At 38.1% G+C, this 17,638-nt stretch overlaps 1 protein-coding gene across 5 annotated transcripts in view; it reads right to left on the reverse strand.

Moving 5' to 3' along the window:
• Positions 1 to 17,638, reverse strand: part of JAKMIP1 (janus kinase and microtubule interacting protein 1) — a 143,979-nt gene that overhangs the window by 21,293 nt on the left and 105,048 nt on the right. For 3 of the 5 annotated variants that reach the window (XM_054295986.1, XM_054295988.1, XM_054295987.1), the window contains 7 exons: positions 16,396 to 16,494; positions 13,264 to 13,365; positions 10,359 to 10,412; positions 9,324 to 9,389; positions 6,895 to 6,963; positions 3,694 to 3,771; positions 1,920 to 2,123 (listed from right to left, as the gene is read on the reverse strand). In XM_054295986.1, coding sequence (XP_054151961.1) covers positions 1,920 to 2,123; positions 3,694 to 3,771; positions 6,895 to 6,963; positions 9,324 to 9,389; positions 10,359 to 10,412; positions 13,264 to 13,365; positions 16,396 to 16,494 — 672 coding nt within the window. The remainder of the gene's footprint in view (positions 1 to 1,919; positions 2,124 to 3,693; positions 3,772 to 6,894; positions 6,964 to 9,323; positions 9,390 to 10,358; positions 10,413 to 13,263; positions 13,366 to 16,395; positions 16,495 to 17,638) is intronic. The other 2 variants (XM_054295989.1, XM_054295990.1) reach the window with 2 other exon arrangements.

A 17,638-nucleotide genomic window follows, 5' to 3' on the forward strand; every position in this document is an offset into this window, starting at 1 on the left:
TACACTAATAACATTAAACTAATATCTTCTGGCTCCATCTTTATTTACCCAATTTAATATATTTACTCTCTCTTTCTGACGCTTTTAGTGGCAGCTGGTGCCTACCCTCTCCAGCTTTCTGTGCACCATTTCTGATGACTAAAACTAGGTGACAACCCATTAAACAAGTTCATCTCCTGCTCTCAATGTTACACATTCCAAACCAACACAACAGAGTCAAGGAGCAGAGAAAGGAAACTTTTTGGAACTCAGAGGTCAGGTCTAGCACTGCCGCCATAAGCACTTTCCACCACTATAGGATGACAGGAGACGATCACAACAGTGCTGGGTCACATTACACCAGTTTCATCTATACTCATCTATAAGCCAACTGGAACAGGGAGAGGCTTGGACTAAACTGAAAGCAGTTCTTGCCCCAGCTCCTGAATCAGCACCTGAAATAGCAACATTGTTCTGGACACATCTGCACAGCACATTTTGGCATTTGCAATATGTGATTTCAGACTTGCACAGAAAGTAGCAAAGCAGTCCACAAGATCTAGGACATCTACCTACTACTTCCACAGTCTACTATAAAGGAGAGCCAAAATCCTTGGAAACAATTATTTCTGCTGTAGTAATTAATTAACACCCTGAGACATGCAGCTCTCTTCTTTCACTGAATATTTGCACAAAAACACTAGCGATGCTACCAACACTAAATAATTACTGCACTTCTATAGGCCAGGACCTTGCCAAATTCAAGTTGTCAATAGTTGTGCTTCAGGAAGCAGTTTGGACAGACAAGGCTTCCTGAATGAATTTAAAGGAGTGAAAGCTTGTAAGTAGCCTCTTAAAAGACTTCCTGAGACTTTGTTCTTTATTTTTAATATTTAAAAGAGTTCATAAAATAGCTAAAATAAGTAAAAAGGGGAATCTCAGGACCTTTCTGGGTCGCTGCAACCCCGAGATTGTTACAAGTCTCTTTTCCCAGCCTGGTGCTTAAAGAATGAGTTGGAGTTCTTCAGTTCTTGGTCTCAAGGTTGTTTATTGTGTCTTATCTATAAAAATTTCCTCCTGCCCTGCCGAGGTCCATCCAGCAGGACAGTTCCAGGCACTCTGCCTGCCCCTCCTTTATACTAAAAACTACGTGTACAATGTTTACAATTACTTTCCAATATCTATCACCTATGTTAGACAGTGAGCTTCTAGTCTAAACCAATCTGTACATGCCAACATCACAGCAGAAGATAGAGGCCAAGAAGAAGAAGGAGAAAGGTGCACACACCCAGTTCTCTCCATCTTGCTCCCTGAACCCCCGTACCAAAAACCCTAAAATCTACTTTTCCACCCTGTGATAACTTCACTAATATTCTACCTAAACTGTCGTGGCTTGCTGATCTTCATATAAGGTTGGTAATTTGCTCCACAGGTCATAATCAAAACCAAAGGTGTTTTGGGCTCTGTGCCAGGGCTTCTGAGCCCCCTGGCAGAGATCTTGGCCGTCCTGGACAGCCAGAGGGATGTTCTGGGTTCCCACAGGGGAAAAAATAAAAAACTTGGATTCCTGTAACTGTTTCTGCCTTTACTCCTTCCATAGTGTTACACTAACAACCTTCCATTCTGACTTTTTCTACTTTAGGCCTCAAAGCTGCAACAAGCTCCCACTGGAGTCCTGTGGAAGACTGCGTGGTTGCTCACACACGAAAGGTTGTGCAACAGCACCTTGTGGTGAGACAGTGCCTTGTTCTGAGTGTGCACCATGCCCAGCACACCCAGGTGCTGACACCACACGCTCCTTGGCACGGGAGCTGTACAGAGACCAGACTGAACACAACTCCACGAGGTGAGGGTGAAGCGATGCTGTCGTACGGGCAGTGGCGGCAACCACAGAGGTAACACCAACACCACGGGGGAGGAGAGAGAACCACCGGGATTACCTGCTGGGCCTGCTGCAGCAGCTCCATCCTCTCGTGCAGGATCTGGCTGTCAAACTCCCGGCTCTGCCTCAGGATCTGCCGCCGCACCTTCTCCACCGCCGCGCGCAGATCCTCCCGCTGCGCCTCCGTCAGCGACTCGCTGGCCCGCCGGCCGGGATCCTGCTGCAGGGCATTATACAGCGTGGCCTCCAGCTCCTGGATTTTCTAGTGCAACCCAAAGCACACACAGACAGGCTGGCGTTTGAATCCAGCAGGCAAACGACCCACCAAGAGCTAGAGGAGGAGGCTAGCAAGGCAGGAGGGCAGGATGGACACAGACAGACAGACAGAAAGCAGCAAGCGTGAGCGGTGAGGAGCATTCCACACAGAGTGCACGCAGCCTCCTGGCACGGATGGACACCCGGGAGATGGGTCCTGCTCTAGCAAATCATTGATTCTTCCATTTAAGAAAGATTCAGAAGATAGGTCTGCATTCGGTACCTGATGAGACTCCAAATCTTGCTGCTCAACATTACAAATTTAACTCAAACTAACAGATTTCCTTCAACTGCAGCTGAATTGTTAAGCCATCCTATAAAATAAAAAGACCCCAGGAAAAACTGAACAGAAATCTCGCTCTCCCTCTCTGTGGCCCTAGTGACCTGATAGCCATGGCTCACAGTCTGTGTCACTGGCTTAGCTCCAAGCTGCCATAAGCAATGAAGGAAGGAACACTTGTATACACTAATCCCTCATCCATCTCTTGCTGTCTGCCAGATTCCTAACATGATTCTCATGCACTGACCAAAACTGCAGTACTTTGCAAAGCACACAACACAGGAGAACTTCAGATTCACATGGAGAATTGTACTCCCAAGAGGAAAGGAAGGAATCATGGCAGTATTTCCTCGATTACTGGGGCTAGCATGATCCTATCAAAAACCAGCATCCAGACTAACAATATTTGGATCAAGACCATCTGACCACATCCCTTTGGCCCTCAGAACACCTTTGTGAGGTAGGTAATTCCATCCATATTAGTGATGCATAAACAGCTGCACAGAGAGGTTAAATGGCTTGCCCAAGGTCACAGTGCTAGAAATAGTGCCTGCTTGCTTTATCTCTGTTATCTGCTCTGAGCACTAGACCTTGCTTCTTCTCTGAAAACATTTTCCACACAAGAAATATTTACGATGTATAAATAGTGCTTCAGGCCATTATGTTTTTGATTTTTTTGATTTCCCAAAGTCTCACTATTTGCAAAGTTGTGCGTGTAGTTTTACCAATTCCTGGATAACTCCCAATTGTTGTTTAGCCTGAGAAAAGGCAAGGTTGCAGCTTCCCTTTTGAAAATGAGGAAGGGTAAGGTTGGATAGGATCGCACAGGAAAGAATCGCAGAGGAAGAACAGGCATTCCTGATTTAGGATAGGTTAGCAGCAGTAATACTTACAAATGCTTCAGGAAAAGAAAAAATGGAAAAGTTCTAAAGTAATTTCTGGTGTATTTTAGCAGCCATGTTTTTTTTTTCATACATAAACCAGCTTCCAGATGTACCAACAAGATGTTTGCATATCATAGAATAAAAAATGCAATGCAAAAATGTTACACTTGTAAGTACTATAATCCATTCCTAAACTTTTGTTTAAGATTACTTGATTTCTAGTCTGGCAGGAAAAAATAGATATAAAGTAAAAAACAGTCCTATTTATAATTAAAAGAAAAAAAACAAAAACAAACCCTGCATTTTATCATATCTGTTCAAACAAAAAAATTTAATGACTGTTCTTTTCCTACCATGTATGCCTGGTCCAGAGCTTGCTTCCTGTAGTCGAGTTCTTCCTCTAAATAACCCTTCTGTTTACTGAACAGGTCCTGAGCAATAATAAAAACAAGGGAGTGTTTGTTCTTTATCCTAATTCATGAAGAATCATAAATGCCATCATTTTTATGCAAGCTTTCCACTTGGAAGCAAAAGAAAACCCACAGCAAACGACCACGTTCATCCTAAGGATATTTGGAATATCAAATTTACGATATTAGCACTTCAAATCTGTGTATCATATTAACAAGCTGTACCTAGAAAGCATTGACCTCTACACCAGTGCACAAACTTGTCTGGACCTGACAGACGTGCAGCAAAAGGTGAGTGGGGATGTACATGCATGTGGTCCAATAGCTTACACGGGGCCAAGGGAGGGAAAAGAGAAACACAAGAGAGGGCACTTTATGAAAATATCCCATGGAAATATTACCCTTAAGGAAATCATGGGGCAAGCCCTAATTGCTGTTGTCTGATGTGTTCTTCTAGGGAGGAAACCCGAGCATGCAGGGTTATCCACAGGTGGATTCTGCAGCACCATCCCGTGATCTGTTACTGAAGCTGAAGTAACAACTCAGTCCTCAGCTTGTACAGGCAGGAGGCCAAACTGAAACAGGTGAAGTGATACCCAGAGAGGTTGAGTGAGTAGCTGAAGAGCTGAAGAAGTTTTCAAGATACCTAAGATTTACAGGGATTGTTTACTTTTGTTCTTAAAAATCAAACTCCTCAACTTTCACAGCTTATATATTTATATATATATTATATATAAACCCCATAGACTGGGGTTTCAGTGGAACTCAGTATCCAAAAAATGTTTCAAGCAAGTTGTGGACATTGAAATGGTTGCCTGATTAGACAAGCCTTTAGAGTGTTTTGATTCATAGAATCATAGAATGGTTTGGGTTGGAAGGGACCTCAATGATCATCTTGCTCCAACCCCCCTGCCATGGGCAGGGACACCTTCCCCTAGACCAACTTTGATGATAGCAAGTAGAATATCAAAGAGTTACTTAATTTTATTGGCTTTTCTTTCAAAGCAGGTTTTCACACTCAAAAGAATTAGTAATAGAACAAAAAGCAGAAAAGCCCTTTGACTGAATTTAATATTTTCTATCATTCTTTTTTCTAATCAACAAACATTTGCATTTCCTCCACATATAGAATAAATGCCAAATTAAATACATAGGGTTCTTAAGATTACTAATTGCAGCTTTTATTAACAGTATTAAAAAATTCAAATATTGTTGCTCTGGTTAGTTTTATTAGATATGGGATTGCCTCAAAGTCACTTACTTGGCCAAATTTTGCTATCAGACATAAATGTGGACTTCTGACAACTTTTCTGTCAGTTTCCAGTGGTAACAGTAGCAACATACAGGACCAGTATTAGAGGATTCAGAGGAACAAGGTGCTATTTGTTCTCTGTATAAAAAGTATAATATTTACTAATAATTTATTTTGTAAACTTGGAATTCTTTTTATTAACTATTAATTAATATTCAAGGCAAACCCAAAGTAATAGTCAGGGCTTGGTCTTGGGGCTGGAATTTGATTGGGAACAGAGGGGCATCTATTGCCATGATAGCCATTTTATAATTTTCTGCTCCAGCATATTCTAAAGATGCTCCTGGTCCTGAGAGGAAATGTCCTCCAACAAGTCCTGTAGCACGTATTTTTCAGCCGTTATTGGGCATCTCCAGAACTCTGAGTTCAGAACTCTGGAGAATGTGATATGGTACTAGACACCACATTTATACAACTGAATGCCACCATGGTTACCCAGGTGGCTCCTTTTCTGACATGGAAGAATTACAGCAACTGCAAGGCTGTTGTACAAGATGAAACACCACCAAGCACTGGGGGCGCACAGCAAAGGACAGGCCTGCTCCTGACTTTCTTACAAGTGTCTGACACCACAGAGGTAGATTCACTTGTCTGAGACTATAAAATGGGTCAGAGCTACCACCAGAGCCCAGAATAGCAATGCAGCTGCCCTGATCATGTTACTGCTCAAAAGGGAAAGCAAAGGCTGCCCACAGAAAACCAGAGGGAAGGAAACAAGAATAGGACCTCAAACCCTTAACATGGGTTTCAAGGACAACTACACCAGTGCTCAGTCTTTCTAGAAGTATCACGCTAGAATATAATTTCTCCACTCATTGAGTCAATCACATTCTCAGATTGCTGTGCTAAACAAATAGATGCAAGGGCTATCCATGGTAAGACTTGAAAACATCACAGATCATAAGGGGGAAGGTAATGTATCAAGTTACAAACCCCCTATTTTTTCCATTTTTCTTTACAAAAGAATCTTGTATTTGTGGCCACTTTCCCGTCCCCGAGCCTTTGTATTTTTCCATAACAAGACTTAAAAATAAAGAAATACTAAATGTGGTAAGTTTCTTATCTGTGTTAAAGTAAAGAACACAGTCTGAGCACTTCTATTTTTGTTTGTGGTTCAAACACACACTTCTTCAGTGGGCCTGGGCAAATCACTTAACCTCCCTGTCTCATTGTCCCATTCTTTAGGATGAATGCAGTGCTGCTTATTTATCTACCTGTAAAAGGTGTGGTGAGGATTAATCAGTGTTTGGATTGCCATTTGAAGATGTGGAGCACAGCATGCATGGTAAACCAATAAAACCAAACGCTCCTTCTAAAACTGTTCAACATATGGAAAAATAAGGTCAGTTTGTTCTTCAAGACAGAACTGCTTTTGCGAAAACATTCTGTCTTTAGGCATGAAGGCCATGGGGCAAGAAAGGTCACCTGGAGTAAGAGGTCTTGACAGCTTGTCCAGAAGCTGAGTACCAGAGAGCAAAGCAATACCCTTGCCAATTCTACTAGCATGACCCCAACATTAAAAACATGACACTGCTGCCTGACAAATTAATATACAAAGAAAGCACAGAGACAATTTCACACTGGTTAATGTGCTCTCCAGTTATGCCTTTGTGACCTAATTCATATATATTTTTGCTATTTTTGTTCTATATAGATTTGAAAATTCTCTCTCAAAGAATACAAGGAATAGATTGTTCTAGAAACCATGCCTATTTTACCATGAAGCCATCTCTGTCAAGCAGAGAAAGGCAGCAAACCTGCCTGGGATGAAATATATGCACAATCCCTTACATGAGTTTTAGCTAAATGAATTTTTAGCTATTGTTTCTTACCTTCTCATTCTCCAGGTCTAACATCTTCTGTGTCAGTGCAGCTTCTGTCCCCTCTATCTGTTTCAACCACTACAGCAGTGCGAAGAGAAAAAAAAAAAAAAAAAAGAAAATGAACAGAGATTTTGAAAAGGTTCTACCAAACATTTTTAAAGTTTGTTGCCAGCACTTCCAGGCATATACTCCTCCCATGCTATCTGATCACTCTGGAGACACACATGAATAAACAGGTTGTGGAACACAGGCAGAATGGAGGACTGAAGAGACAAACTAAAGACTCACAAGTGGAGGTCGCTTTCCTACAGAAAATAAAATGGGGTTTTCCCCTGTAAAGTTCAAGAAACAAAATAGATTTGGGGCAAGAATGCAAAATCAACCTGGTTGTTTCTTACTCAAATGCTTGTTGGCCTGATTTGTGAAACCATCATCTCACTTCAGGCCTCCAGCCCTTCATTTTTCCAGATGGCAATTAAAAAAACAGACAAGGTGGAAAACTCAACACTTAATTCTGCACAGTTTGCTGCACTCTTTGTGGGAAAAGGCTGACTTGCAAAACATTGGTAATGTAGAGGGAAAAATAAAACAGACAGACATATGGAAACTCTTGTCATTGCTACTATGAATCCCTTGCCATTATGGGAACATTCAAAACAATCAGAATGAAAAATAGCCATTGCATTCCAAAGGTAAAAATTACACATCATAATAGGTAAATGCATGGATACAAGGTTCTTGCTTAATTAATAACTGTCACCAAGATTATGTTAATATTTCCATTTAAGTTTATTGGAATGGATGGAAATGGTCAGTTCTGAATTATTTAATTTAATTCCCCTACTGGTCTTCAATAAGGACCCATGATTAGCTTACAGAGAGCAGATTTGCCACTGATAATTCTTGCTTTCCTCAACTGCCTTGTTTACTAACACTGGACTACTCATATCTGCTTTAAGTCCTTTGGTAACCTTTGCACATCAACTCTTTTAATTTAGTGCTTTGCTGAATTCATTAGGCCTCCGTCTCAAAGGAATTAATGACATACTAGCTTTTTTTCCCAAGATTTGCACAGAAAATTTCAAACATAAATTTACAACTTATGAAATGTGAATTCATTACTTCATAATTTTGAACCTTCCACTATTTAAGAGACTGATGAAAGAATGAAAATTTGTTTTATCTACTTAGCAGGTTAGCTTTCTGCAGAAAAAAAATTAACAGGAACACCATATTCCCCAGAGATTCTATTTTCACCATATTTGTTTTCTTCATTTCAAAGGTGACAGGCTGAAGATATTCCTAAGGAAAGCCTCACTGTGGATATTCAAGCATTCTGAACCTTTGAAATCAATGGAAATAGGAAATCCTGAGCATGTCTCACAGCTACCCTCAATCAAGTGAAGGGCTATTTGCAAAAATTAGAGGTCTAATTTTTTTTAAGGTATGCAAATGATATGCAAAACGAAATGTTGATTCTGAACGTTCTATGCCTGTTACCCTTTCATAAACCATGGGGCACAGGAGACTCGAAGAGTATTTTTGGGAGTCTATGTCTTAGCCTTTTATAGTGGGGTTCTTCTCCTTTCATTTTTTGGATATAAAGTGCTAAATTTCCTTTTCTTTTAATGCCACAGCACAGTGAGAAAACATAGTGATTTTAGCCCTTCCCCCATTTTTATTTTGCTTAATGCAATTACTCATTTAAATTAATGATTATTAAATTACCTAATGTAGATTATTTACTTTAAGGTATTTAGATAAGTAGATTATCAAAATTATATCAATTAAGGCAATTATTAAAATTGCTCAAATTTTAATTTAAAATATCTGATTCTGAATTTCAACAATACATCAGGAAAGATTTAATGGAAACATATGAAAAGGATGCACAGAGCTTCTTCAGAGAAATATGCAGTCTTTCTTAGTTCTAAATGTCACCCTTTTCATATACAGGTTATATTCCCTGGAAGTAAAGAACTAGCCATACAGAAATGAGAGACCTGTCTTGTGCAAACTATTTTTTCTCTATGTCCATTAATTTGCAGAGGAGAGGACCAATGACTACTCTGAGCTCTTTCCATCACCCACAGGAATGAGCCCAGAAAGGACCATGGGCACCTCACAGAGGGCACCTTACACCTGCTCCCAGAGCAATGAGGACACAGCACTGCTGGGAATGGAGTCTCTTCTGTTAAGTGGATTTTTAGTATTTTTATGCTAAGGGAATATCTCCAAAACATGTTTTTATTTTTAAACTGGGTTTCTTTCCTAAGTTTGGCTTTACCTCAAGACAATCCCAATATTCATGTAAGGATGAACACATGCTCCAATCCAGATGACCTGAACAGAAAAGCCATGCTTCCCTGGCAATGTTATGAGGTATCTTACAAGATATGGCCACTTTTTAGCAGAGAAAAACATTTACTAAATTCTACCTTTTCACAGAGGGAAAGCACAGTCCCAGCTTGGATTATTGCAACCTGCTCTTCATTTCTCAAATTCTAAAATACAAAAAGATACACTTTAAATTGAATTAAAAATTCATTCTTTAACATGAGCAGTAAGTTTTAACCATACTTCAAAAAGTAAATCAGTTATAACATTTAGAATTATGGACATGACCAAAAAGGATCCCATGACTGAAAGTATTGAAAATTAAACCAAGGGTGCTTAGTTCCACTCTATTTCAGCATACCAGCCCCACAAGACTTTTTCAACAGATCATTCAATGAAACAGATCATTCAATTAAAATTAAGTGCTTTCAGTCAGGGATTTTGCAATTTTTTGCCTGTTTTTGCCAGTTCACTGGACTAAGCCTTGCAGCAAGTGAATCTCACCTTCATGCACTTCAGACTTCCAATTAAAGAAAGCAATGCAAAGAGTAAGTGCCATAGAAATCTCCACAGGACTTGCAACATAACATGCCAATCTAGAACTTAAAACTAGTATTAAAAAGACCTCAATCTGTTAAATCTAGCTATAAACTGGACTCAGCTCCCTGGATGTTTGTGCCCCAAATGTGTGACTAAGATTTCATACTGTACTTAGCAATAAAGAGGGAAAAGGGGAGACAGTTTTAATTGCCTTTCTCCCAGAAAATCCACTCCTAGCAGTGACAGCCTTCACAGCAGAAGGTGCTACTATAACTACTCAAGAGGGATAATTCGCAGCTTGGTCTGGCTTTGACTTCTGTTTTGCATCTTTTCACTTTGCCTATTACAGTGCCTCTTTTCTGTATCATTTGGTAAAGACCAAATCCTACCTTGAAAAAATACTCTTTTCACTATCTTCAGTTTAACTAAAAAAATTCATGTAAAAGCCATTCATAACCATTCATATTCTTCATACAAACACAGGCATATAAAAATCACCCTGTGCACTGTCTTGGATGTTAGTATCTGCTCTGGGAAAAAAAAGCTTTAAATTAACCATGAAACTGGAAATACATTTAAAAGTAAAAAAGTGTTACCCCATTATCTCCAAGAATATCTAGCTTCTTCATAAGTTCAGATATGTTCACGTCCTGAAAAAGATGTTTGACACTTATTTTTTATGAAGTAGGTGAGAAACAGTTTTTATATGCTACATTTTATGTACCCCTTATTCTCTTCTGTGTGTGAAAAGACTTCAAATGTAAATAAGTGAAACATAATTTTGCATCACAATTACAAAAGCAATTACTGGCACTTTAAGACAAAAGCAAAAGTCACTCTCAATTATAATAAGCAACCTGGATGCCTGTGCATGAGGGCAGAATGTTCCTATATCATTCACACTTCTCATCCTGCTAATGTATGTAGAGGAAAGATCAAAACTGATAAACAGATTTAAAAGATGTAAAGAGAAAGGGCTTAAAAGACTTTTTTTTTGTTTGTTTGTTTGGAGTGGAACATCAGCCACATCAAGCTACAGAAGTTACAAGGACAGAGAGCATGAACAAGTAATTACTAAGAAGGTTTGCTTGGTGATTTGCTTTTTATTTTCTTTGTTAAAGAAAACCATGAAGTTTCAAATCAGCCTTACAGTGGCAGAAGGGAATGTGCACAGTGGGCAGAACATCCTCCTCCAAACAGCTTATCAGTTCACAATCATCTTTCTGATTAGAAAGCCACATTTCTCTGCCACTCAGCTCTCAGATAATGAACTGAACAGCCCATTCTTATTAAGGGTCGGCCACTGAAATAAAGAAAACTACTCCTCTGATTCAAAAAAGAGAGGAATAAATTCATGGAATCACATAATCATTGAATATGCTGAGCTGGAAGGGATGCATTAGGATCACTGAGTCCAACTCCTGGCCCTACACATCATCATCCCCAGGAGTCACACCATGTGCCTGAGAGCATTGTCCTAACACTTCTTCAACTCTGTCAGACTGGAGCTGTGACCCCTTCCCTGGGGAGCTGTTCATTGCCCAACCACTCTCTGGGTGAGGAACCTTTTCCTGGTAAAATTCACATGATGTCTGTATTTCACACTGTGCCAGGATCCATTCCTAGGCCCCCGAACTCTATTTAAAGTTTAAAAAGTTGCTGGAAAGGGTCATGGAACTGTTCAACTAGAGTTAATCACATTCTCCTGAACTATCCCAAGTTTGCTCTGCAAGTTAACCCATCCAAGTTAACATGGACCACGGATCGCTTCCACTGACAGGCTGGAATGTGTGCTTGCTATTTGAAGGCAGGAAGCCTTGAGAGCATGGGAATGGACCAGTCCATGTTAGTCCAAAATGCTTAATACACATACATAAAGCAAAAGGGCCTTGTTAAGTGCTGCCACCCTCAACTCTTACTCAGTACTTACTAAAAGGCCAGCACGCCACAGGGCCATGTGCAGTTTTCAGGTTTTTCTATCCTGAGGTCCCCTCCATCTCTTCCAAAAAACTTCAGGGGTGTTCCCGAATGCTACATGAGCTATTTAACTGTGCACATCATTAACTCTGGAATGAGTTATATGAGTTTTAACATCCACCCAAACACAATACACTTGTGTTTGGGTGGATGTTAAAAACAAAACTATTGATTATGATCAGCATTGACAATGCTGAACAGAAACTTCTTTAGCCATTAAGTCGCACTAGTGCAAAGTGGAATTTACTTGCATCTATTGAGCCAGAAATAATCATCCTAATAATTTATTTCCATATGATGCATAAAGGAAGAATCAGAAACCAAATCAGATTTTGCATCATTCTGGAATCTACATTGATACTGATGGCTAATAATTTTTAAAAGCACTGAAAACAGATAAAAGGTCAACTATTACAGTCTGCCCATTTTAGGTCTGCCCATTTTAGGTCACCATCTTCCAGGTAAGCAAACTGAAAGGCAGATTGAAAAGAATCCACCTGTTAAAGCATATCATAGATGACAATGGAAAAAAGGGAATTATGGATTCTGGTACACTGCTACAGCCAACATGCAGATTAGAACAACAGGTAAGCTAAAAGTGGATCTGGCTCTATTTGTAGGGGATATGCTAACTGATGATTCTTGGTGTGCTTTGGGAGATGAGAATCCAACCAAATCTATAAGTAAGAAGCAGATTTTAACTCTTTTTTTTCAGACTACTCAACTTCCTAAAAATATGCAGGGACAATTTCTGTTTACTTCCTCTAGAGATCATACTGTGCTCATTAAAGCACTGAATAGCAACAAGCCTCAGAAGAGGAGTTGTAAACACAACTAAAAATTCAACCATAAATCACCACTAAAAATTCAATCATAAATAGTGAGTGGCACAGACATTATGCTTTAATTACTTTTAGAAAAGTTGCCCAGCCCTATTGTGTAACATTAGTGACAACACAAGTCTGAATTCAATCTTAAGTGAACCAGCATGCAAATCAAGTTGCAGAAATAGTCTGTTCATGGGAGAACAGGAGTGAAAAGAGCAATTCTTGCTTTCTTATATCAGAAGGTAATCAAGGGAGATCCTGATGTTTATCTTGTTCTTGTTCTAAAAGAGTCCTACCTATCTGAATGAGTTCTGGGTCAGGCACTTTACGCTTCAAGGCCCTGGCCTTGGCAAATAACTAAAGAATATTAATTCAACAAATAAAATCCTTCACTAAATTTGGTGTAATAAGGACTGAATGTCAGCAAACCTGACAAGGAATCACTTCAACACCCACATTCTTCCATAGACTAAATGTAAATTATCTTAATTGACCAGCCTTCATTTTCACTGAGGAACTCCTGATATGACCAGATCATATTCTTATGAAACCGGTTCCCCAGATAAAAACGTCTTTTCCAATTTTTTTTTTCCATTTTCTTCCCTGGTAAGTGTCAAACCGCTTGTTTGGATATTAGACTGGTCATTCAAGAAAGGTTCCTAGCCATCCAACTGTTTCTGGTGTTTCTCTCATATACCTTTATTCCTTCCTGATGGCAGAACAGCTGCAGTGCACTTCCATTGTTTTCAGGGAAGGTGGTTATATGAAGATTAAATGCTGGTGACCTTCTCTCTCTCTCCTGAGGAAAGATTTGTTTAAGAACAACATTTGTGAATATACATTAACATTTATTCCCCACCTTTACAAAACATACTTGTACATTAAAAAGGCAGATCCCTGCTCTCATTCCAAATCTATTCTATTTCCTCTTACTTTTACCACATCTGAAGAATTTTGGCTAAATACAACCATAGTGTTAGCTGCCAGCTGATTCCATTTCTGCAAAGCTACCTGACACTCCTCAGCTGCAGAACCCTTGCAACACAGGCCCTAATTGACTGGAGCCCTGAAATACTCTGCAGGTTTTTATGTGGATTATAACCTTATTTAACTCCTGTTTTCTTTCACGGAACAAAAAAAAAAAAAAAAAAAAAAAAGAAAGAAAGAAAAATCTGCAGAAAAAAAAAATCAAACTCCATCATAAAATAGTATTATTGAATATTTTCTCACTAAAATTAAACCTGTGTGTCTGGTCCCTGTTTATTCTACAGTCTACCTTCCTATTAGACCATTTAAAATTCCCATTCATATTCAGTCCAAAAGCGAAAAAGTGAAGATGTCAGAATATGTTGGAAGGCAGCACTATTCTACAGTTATGATGTTCTTTGTGACAAAACAAAAAAATATAAATTTCTGTCTGTCTAAAGATATTTAGTATATCTAAAACTTAATTGGTCCATGTACATAACTTCCATCCATTTCTTCAAAATATCAACCTATTATTTCTTCAGAAGGCAGATATAACATAACAAAAAAGCAATTTTAAGCTAAACTAAATTTTCATGTGCCTGTGAAAAATGACTGGACTGAAGGCTCTGGGCAACCAAGGCATTGGGTCTTACTCTGAATTCTCTCTGGCCATGAGAACATGAGCAAGAAACCCCAGATTTCATCCCCATGTTACAAGGGGATGCTTTAGCAACATGAGCTTCATTTTCTCAGAGAGACCACTACTACAAATACTTCATGTGACCATCCATGTATTACTCCATTTCCTAAATCACAAATGAGGTGCTTTAATTGATATGGCAGGCAGGCTGCATCCATTCACTTAAACATGTTACAAAGCATGGCAAATCTTGTTCATTAATTAGGTTAAACCTAATTTTAAACTACAGCGTAGAGAGAAAAATCTGTGTACTCTATGCAGTTTTCCTCCTCTGAAGCTTTTTAAAAATAATATTTACATCAACAGTCTATTTAACCCATTCTGATGGGCTTAAATAATGTCTTAGCTATTGTAAACCAAAGCCAGAACTTTAATTCCTATCCAAATTCAGTTATGATTTTGGATATTGTTAAAAATTCATCAGTTGCTATTGCATTCATCTCATCTAAACTTGCTTGCTTTCATTCATAAATAAATGATTGCGTTTTATGCTTTACCTAATTTTCGTCTGAAATAACTGCACTAAAAAATACTTTCCTGATCACCAGTAGAACTGATGGTTTTCCTAAAGCATTGCATTGTCAGTCACATTGGTGCCTACATGTCTACTAAGGAAAAAATCTTTTCTTGCAATCACACAAAAATACTTCCACTGTTATTCTGTGAAAGAATTTTTCCAAGCTTTGGCACATGACAAAGCCTTACATGACATACTGAGCTGTTTTTGATGTGATTCTTCTGTGTGAAAAATACATTCATGAAGGATGTATTGAAGAATATTTGTTCGTTCCTTAAGAAATTTTTTTTGACAATTTTACTTCTAAGAACCCTCACACTTTAGGAAGCAATTTCTAGTGCAACAGCCAAGTCAAATCCTAAATTGTTCTCTATTTTTCTTTACAGTCCTTCCATAAAATATAAAGATATCTATTAGAAAGCATATCCTCCTCTGAACATCTACTGAAATTCTAGTAACCTAAATTCATAATTTTGAATATAATGGGCTATGACACCAAAACATATGGTTGATAAAGGATGAAAAAAAGATAAAGAAATGTCAGACAAAAAGAACACCCACATAACAGGGAGACATGACTTTTTCATCTTTATCAGAGAAGTTACACATGCCAAGGTTTTTGGTGAAACGTGCTGGGTGATAAAAATGGAGGAGTGACAATGACAGGTTTGTCAGAGAGTTTATTCTAAGCAGTGTTAAGAATGCTGGTGATCTTTGAAACTGAACAATGTGTCATCAGGCAATACAACCATGTGACAACTGTGCATCACACACAGATATTTCAGTGTTGCTAAATTCCACATGAGCCCAGTTTGGGAGGGGATGAATAAGAACCATTGCTTTCAGCTGTAACCACAGGCTACATGCTCAGTGCTAAAAACAAATAATTTTGCTTATTTCGTTTATGCAAAGTATGGAATTTGTTTGGTATAGGCAACATATTAGTTTAACATAAAGAAGTTATATTTCTGCTTTACTACTTTTATTTGGCATTGCCAGAGGTTTGGGGTTTTTTTTCATTTTTCATTGACTGAAGCCAATTATTTCCAGTCCGTGACCACTTTAAACCATGAAAAAATGGATTTAAGGTAAGAGGAATTCTTTGGAAGCTGCTATCAAAAAGTGTTCTTTTTAAGATAAATTTACTTCATATGAATGTTGTCAACATTAAATTAATGTAATTTAAAGGAATTCTACATTGATGTGATGGATGTGTCAGCTCTTTAGTCAGATCACTGCATGCAAGATGTGAGAAGGTGTGTTAATTTAATCAGTGCCAGCCAAGGCTGTAGAATACATACCAGGTGATTTTACATGCAGGAAAGGAGCAGTTATGGAAATGAAACAAATAAAAAAGGCAAAATATTGCAAAAAAAAATATTTTATTAGATGAAAACAAAACTATATGCAATTTATATTAGCTATATTACATCTTTATAAACATTAGTGAGCATTCTTTCCAAAACACATTAAGGCAGTGGCATCAATTTCATTATCCCAAGATACAACATTTAAAAAATAGATACCTAAGTGACTTCCCTTAAACATGCACCAGACATCAGTAATCTTTACAGGAATTTCAGCTTGGGTTCAAACATAATTTCTGCTCCATTTGAGAGTTTGCAACAGAGAGAATCTCTTACTTCAAGCTCTAGCACTCTGAATTCTAACAGCTCATTCTGGTCTTTTGCATCTTGCATTTCATTCTTCAGCTGATGCTCTTCTTGTTCCATTCTGTAAATCTGTGAGACAAACACAACATGGTAATACCCTGTAAGCACTAGAAAAAATACTGCTTGGAGTAGTAAGCAGGGGTTTAGACAAAATTGTTAATTATTTCCATTTTTCATTGTACATCAGGCTGTGTCATAGAGAAAAGAAAGCATTTTATCAGAAAGTATTTCTGAGAGCTGTCAGCAGAAAATGGTCAATGTTCTCTTGGAACATAGCATAACAGTGATATGAATATTGTATCCAAATAAGTTAAGCAGTACAAGTTTTCTTTTAAAATCCAGCAAATGAAACTGAATTACATTAACATTTGGGTAGGCTTTTCTCATTGTCTTTGCCTAATTATACATCTAATTTTTTTAAGTATATGAAAGACAATAATGGTGTGGTTTTAATGACTACTTTTTAATTTGCCAGAATTTTGCCTTGGGGTACTAACAATGACAAAACAGAAATTCAATACTGGCTATTAATTATGCCAACTAGTAACTTTGGTCTGCTGTCCAGTTTAACTGGGTGATTTTTTCCTTTGTACAAATCTAAACAGAAGTGTAACGTCTGGCATAATGTACTTTAACATTTATAGTGCCCATGTAAGTGTCCAAGTAAATTAAACCTGTCTTTAACTACTTTTAATCATGATATTTTATTTGGTTATTGTATTTGTATTATATTAATATTAAGCTACCAATTAACATTATCAGTTATTTGTCTTCCTAAGTTGACTAGCCAACTTTCCCACCACTATCAACAAAGAACAATGCAGATGCTCAGCTCTGAGTAGCTCAGAGAGTTAATATAATAAACCTTAAATCAATCAGTATTGCTTAATGCGTGGAAAAACTATAAAAACATTGAAGGGAGCAGGCAATGTTGCTAGTGGCCAGGACAATAACAATCTTTGTGCATCTGTATATCTTATTGGACACTAGAAACCTCAGCCAGCTTGGGCTGCACTGGTGACTATCCATGTAATTCCACAATAAAAAACAGCTTTGATTCCTAAAGAATATAAAAAGCATTTTTGTACTTTAATCAGAGATTTTTACTTAAATTTCTGTTTCTGATGAGAAATAAAGCAATTTCATGCTGATTTTATAGTACTTAGTGCATTCAATTTCTTCTATGATAAAGGGCAGCAACGGTGAAAATATT

The sequence above is a fragment of the Melozone crissalis genome, unplaced genomic scaffold, assembly GCF_028551555.1.
Source record: "Melozone crissalis strain CALT ecotype California unplaced genomic scaffold, PUWL_Pcris_2 ptg000006l_1, whole genome shotgun sequence".
NCBI lineage: Eukaryota > Metazoa > Chordata > Aves > Passeriformes > Passerellidae > Melozone > Melozone crissalis.